The sequence below is a fragment of the Rhamphochromis longiceps genome, linkage group LG14, assembly GCF_057381845.1.
Source record: "Rhamphochromis longiceps isolate RC_006_pf linkage group LG14, R_longiceps_female_GT1.1, whole genome shotgun sequence".
NCBI lineage: Eukaryota > Metazoa > Chordata > Actinopteri > Cichliformes > Cichlidae > Rhamphochromis > Rhamphochromis longiceps.
The window spans coordinates 22,120,495-22,126,494 of NC_140570.1; the positions used below are offsets into that span (position 1 = coordinate 22,120,495).

The 6,000-nt window shown below is 42.5% G+C and overlaps 1 protein-coding gene across 1 annotated transcript in view; it reads right to left on the reverse strand.

Annotated features, from left to right (window-relative positions):
• limk1a (LIM domain kinase 1a) overlaps window positions 1-5,695 on the reverse strand; it is a 53,311-nt gene extending 47,616 nt beyond the window's left edge. Inside the window, exons 1-2 of the mRNA XM_085379677.1 lie at window positions 5,452-5,695; window positions 2,363-2,462 (exon numbers count right to left, since the gene is read on the reverse strand). Coding sequence (XP_085235803.1) covers window positions 2,363-2,462; window positions 5,452-5,509 — 158 coding nt within the window. The 5' untranslated portion in view covers window positions 5,510-5,695. The remainder of the gene's footprint in view (window positions 1-2,362; window positions 2,463-5,451) is intronic.
• Between the last annotated feature and the right edge of the window lie 305 nt (window positions 5,696-6,000).

Here is a 6,000-nt window from a genome sequence, read left to right on the forward strand (position 1 = left end):
CCTGAAGCTTAAAAATATTGTGTGGCTTAAAAGAGAGATACAACTGAATGTTATCTGCACAGCAATGATAGGAAAAGTTTTTAAAAGTGCTCGAAAAGTACTGAAGAGGGAACAAATATAAAAGAAACAATAAAGGTCCCAAAACAGAACCTTGTGGCACACCATAGACAAGAGAAGTGGAAACGGACCTGAATTATTACCCATCTCCACTTTTCTCATACACAATGGGTAAAATAGTTTCATAAAAATAATCGAGTACGCATATTTTGTGAGCAAAATGTTAAAGGAGACACTTATAAGTGAGGAAAATTACAAAATGTAATGGCTTAGGGTTGGAGTTGACTCAGCTCTCAGATTGTTAAATGTCATTTTTCAGAAGCACACATTTGACTGTAAGCCAGTCAGGACTTGTTTAAACTGCTAGTGACTTTGTGTCTATGTGTATCTGCATCTTTTGCAATTTCTTTACTGTGAAGGTGTCATGACATTGTAATTTTACAGGTCAAAACTAGAGAAGATGTCTCAACAGCCACAATGCCAATGTCTGTCTTTGCTCAGTGTTTGTGAATTAGATCACACCCATCTTTAAACACCAAATTTTCATTTTGATCTCAGCTACGCACCTGTAAAGTTTCATTACTGCATCATGTGAAGGTTTCGACATTAGCACTTGTCTGACGCAGGTCTGCAGCCAGGACTACTTTAGGTTATGTCTGTTACAGAATTCATCAAAAACTAAAAGTACAAGAAAACACAGCAAAATCTGAAACTTTACCTTTACCTTCACCCACAAAAAGGAAACGCTTGTGAGAAAAATACAGATCAGATTTAAGGAGATTTTCTTAGAAAAGGTGGTGGGAGGAGGATACTTGTGTTAGCATTACAGTGAAGAAAGATTAAACAAGGAACAAGATGTGATTATGGGCAATAACACGAAAACGTTTAGCTCCTCGAAATGAAAGAAAACACAAGCAGGCACAGACATGCCTGGGAACGAGTCTGTAACAGTAGCAATTCCAGGAAATGCTGCAGTACAAAGCCTACATTGAAACCACAAAAAACTAAACTTGTTACACAACTTGCCAGCTATTTCTCCCATTTAATATCTTTATTACAGTTTCCCAAGGTGATATGAATAAACTGGTTTATCTAACATCCTGAAACCTGATCATTTTTTAATCGCACAGTCATGTGAAAGATAAAGTTTCTCACGGGACTCTCTGCAGTCCTGTGAAAAATAAATATTCCCCATGATTAACTAGCTCATTAAACCACCTTTAGTAGGAATAACTTTATCAGTCTCTCACATCTCTGTGGAGGAATTTTGACCCACACTTCTTTACAACATTACATCCGTTCATTGAAGTTTGCAAGCATTTTTTTTGCACAGCTCTCTTAAGGTCCCGCCACAACATTTCAGTTCGGTCTGGACTTTGCTGCTGTGTTTGGAATCACTGACCAGTTGCACGACGCAGTTTGCGTCAGTATTTAGCTGTCAGATGGATGGCCTCATATTTGACTCTAGAATACTTTGATGTACAGAGAAGTTAATCATCAGCTTAATAACTAATAGGTGCCCACGTTCTATGCTTGGAAAACAAGCCTAAATAATCACCCTCCACCACCGTGCCTGTTTGCTGCTATGAGGTGTTTGTACATTACAGCCAAACATGCCCAAAGGACATTATTCCAGAAGCCTTGTGGTTTGTTCAGATGAAACCTTTCAAGCCTAAGCCATGCTGTCGGGCTCTTTAACCTACACTGAATGCTTCAGCCCTGTAAACTGATGATCAGACAGACAGTGGATATGATTAGCAACATCCAGCTACTGCTTAGCCTTTATTTTCCTGTGGAACCAGTATTTTAAGAAAGAAAGGGTTTTCACTGGACTGACTGTGGACTCACAGGACTTTTAAACACTGAAAACAGCAAATATTTGGTATTTTTATTTTATTTTCTAGGGTACTTTTATGCCTTATATGTGCAACCATTAACTCACTTCACTCACTCCTTCGCTGTCCTTTAAAGCAGTAATAATGAGTGATATATTAATCACAGTAATATACCATTCAGCAGACACTTGGTAACCGGCTGTTGAACACAGTGGAACATTTAGCAGCTAATTGATAGGCAGAATTCCCCTTCAGGTCGACTCTATGAACAGCGCTAAACGCCAGTGAACTTTTGACCTGTATTTGCTCTAGCTGGATGGACTTGTAGGATGGATAAATAAGCAAGATGCACTGTGATATTTCAGTGTTGTTCCCAAGTGGCCAAAAACTCCGTGAGACTTAAAGACGTGTGTGCACTCAAAGTCTGGGTTTATATGTTGAGTCTGGTTTGCTGTTTGTGCTGAAAGTACCTGAAGCAGACGGTATGCCAGTCATTGTTAAGGGCCTGGAGGTACTGCTCATCGTAGATCCTCTGTTTGCATCCCGCGCACACGGGCAAACTTCCTCCAGCTGTAATGACAGGAGACCGACGTGCTGATATCACCATATTAAAGCTCATTAAACATAAAGTTATAAACAGTTCGCACAAAGAGATGTGTGTTTGTGTCTCTGTCTGTATGCCTTCTCCACCGCTTATCTGGCTATGCAAATTATCACTGCTGGTTTATAACCCAGCTCTAAAAACACACAACTCAAACAAACACACCACACAGCGTCTCCTCCACCGTTACCACCAGAGCAGAAACGATGTACCATCTGAAGGGGCATTTTTAATGAGCATACGGCTCAGCAGGGGCAAAACCACTAATTTGCTGCATTGCCCTGTTTAATAGAAAAACTCTTGTTTATTAAAAAAAATCATAACATTTAAAGAAACACAATTTTTTGCCTAGAATTATAGGATAATATTCAAACTTTGGCAATGAGAAAAATTGAAATATTATGACCAAAAGGCATAAAACATCCAGGTTTCCAAAGGTAGTTATGCTCAGTAATAAAAGGCTTTTATTTTACTTTTCCAAACCTACCTCTAATTGGATGTTTTATCCCTTTTTTCTAGTCATAAACTTTCCATTTTTTTTTGTTGTTTTGGGTTTTTTCCCCCACAATTTACCTGTACAAAAGGCCACAGAATGAGCCACAGCACAAGTATTAACGATGTTCTACCATAACCTTGCTCGAAAGGGTATGAGGAAACGGTGGAAACACTGTTTTGGCAGCTCTACAGCTGCTCTATAGTGTAATGGTTTACACATATCTCTATCACGCGAAAGATACCTGGTTCAGTCCCAGAGGAGAGACAGACTCACTTGGGTGTCACATCTAGTGTGAGAATCTGCCACGTCAAACATGTGGAGCTCCCTGCTGTGGCGACCCCTTTGTGAATAAGGGAGCAGCTGAAATGAGCTATTCTATTAAGCAAGCTTGGCTAACAAGTCCAAAACTAATCGAGTGTAGAAATCAGGGTGATGATGATGCTGCATTGTATTTGCCTCGGAACTTCAGATTAAGGGGGGCCATTCCAGATGAAAATTCCCAACTGGAAACTCAGAAATTCCTACTTTCAAATTCAAATTTAACGCACCATGAGTGTGGAGGCGTGGGTGCGTGTTGTAAAAGCAGGAAACGACACAAAGAAACTAAAGAGAAACTGAGATGATGCATAAAATGATGGCAGGTAGATGTACGCTTTTAAAATAATGTAGTTATCATCAAAACTGCTAATAACATAGTTAATAACATAGTTATTAGCAGGCTAATAACATGCCTGCTAATAACATTTTATATTTTCCTTACAATTTAAACCAGACATCGGCTTTCTTCTACTTCTTTCCTGATAAGAGTCGTTTCCATGAGAGGAATCTTATTAGCTGCAGATCAAAGATTCCACCTCTTAGGAAAATCTTCATTATGATTAGAGTTTCAGGAAAAAAGCAATTTGGCAGAGTTGGGACGATTTATCCTGCAGTAAGGGTTCATCTGGTGCAAAGGGCGAGGCGGCGGCCAACGTTATGCTGTGTTAGATGCATTTGTTGCCTGAGTTAATTTGCCTAAAAAAAGTCACACGGCAAGACTCAGTGAGTAACAGCAAACACAAACATGGCAGCCAGTTGAAAGCATTCCATCCGTGGGGATGCTGTTTTGATTTGTAAAGAATAAAACTGCACAGATGCTACTGCTTCAGGTTCCCCCGCATTACTCTCACTGCTGAGCTCCTGAACTTGCGGTACACCCAAGAGTAACATCACGACTGTCACCTCAGAGTAACAGCCGAGCGTAGCACCTCTTCATCATGGCATTTCAACAAGAAGTAACAAGAGTACTTCTCCACATACAAAGCAGCTATAAAGAGGCCCAATTTTGACCAAGGTTAAGTTCAAAAGTGCCACAATATGAAATCTGGATACTGGTGGAAGAGTCTTGATAAAACTTAACTCTGCACAACAGCTTCAATTATTCATCCATCCTGTGAACTGAAAGCCATTTTGGCAGAGCTTTGGGTGCTGATGTCTGGTGCTAATGCTTTTCTTCTTCACTCCTCCAGCCTTCTCTCTTTAAACACTTTTTTACCATCTTTTTTTTTTAATTTTTTTATAGCATTTTTTATTGTGGAGCATTTCTCTGCATGATCTCTTTCCTCCTGTTGACTTCAGACAGGGCTGCCAAGGCAAACAGAAACACACCTACATTCTGGCACAAACTGTAAAACCTGTGCAGGTACAGGTGCGTACGCCCCGCCCGCTCTGACCTAAAGCAGACACTTCCAGATTAGCTAACCACACTGCAATGCAAAGTGAAACCTTACATAGGACGCCCATTGTTCACCTCAGTGAAGCTGACTGACAGCTCGGTGTGCACAGTTATCTCACACCACATGCCAAAATACACACACATAGATCAACAATGTGGTTTACCAGCTGTTCGAGCCATAGCTTCCTGAATCACTATCCAGAAAACAATGAATTAAAAAAACATACAATTAAAACAGCTTCATTAATAATGAGATCAGAAGGTTATCTGGCTGCTTTAAACGATTAAATCTACACCGGTCACACACCTAAGTTAATCATGGAGTCTGTGGGAGTCTTAGTTTGGTGCAGGCACAACAGGAAACTCTGCCATCTGTGTGTTTTCACACAGCATGAAGGAAGCTCTTAAAGGACAGTTACTTCTCACGTAACAACCTGTTTATAAGCACTGCATGCTGGATTATTGGAGAAGGCTGGCGGCAGATGAAGAGTGTGGTGGTGGCCTGAGGGTGAACGTTGCATACAAACATGCTGGCCGCATCCACTCGAAGAATGGCTTCATCTGCGGCACAGCCTGGCGCTCCCTGCACACGAACCTATTTCTGTACAGTAAACACAGAAACGGTGCAGTGTGCAGCTTTTTTTTCTGTTGGAGCATCTTCTGCGTTTCGAGGAGCAGGGAGTGCGCCGTGGTCTCCGCATCGCCCGCCCCAAAAGCCGAAGCGCGTAACCAGCACGCAGGTCCTTACCTTCCTCCTCTCCCATGCGTTCGTCCTTCCAGGTGCAACAGAGCAGCATCAACCTCATTCACACGCGGAGCTCCGGGAGAGAGCCAACTGCCTCTGCTCGACGGATAAACGGTGTTCACCGACACACACCGCAACGCGCCCGGGGGTCGTGTCGCTGCGCGTCGGTCGCTCCCTGCGGCGGCCCACACAGCTTCCTTCTGCCCGCTGCCTGCACGTTTCTGCGGCGCTTCATTCAAGAGAGGCGGTGACCAATGAAGCTGCCGAGCAGTGCGGAGGAAACAGGGGGCTGGCCAACCACAAACACGCCCTGCTTAATAAAGTCTGGTGGAGGAGGGACGGAGGGGAGAGGGGTAGGTGGGGGGAGACGGCGCAGAAACGCCACCATAGTAACTACAAGATAACTACAAGTAGACAGAGTGCGCTCTTGTAGAAAGGCAGGTAAAATATTAACGCGTTGATGCGTGATAGTGGCGAAAGGGGTTGAGATATGGGATAGGTGGAGGTGCTGGAAGTAGCTGCTAAGTGTCTCATAGAAGTGCAAACAAAGTG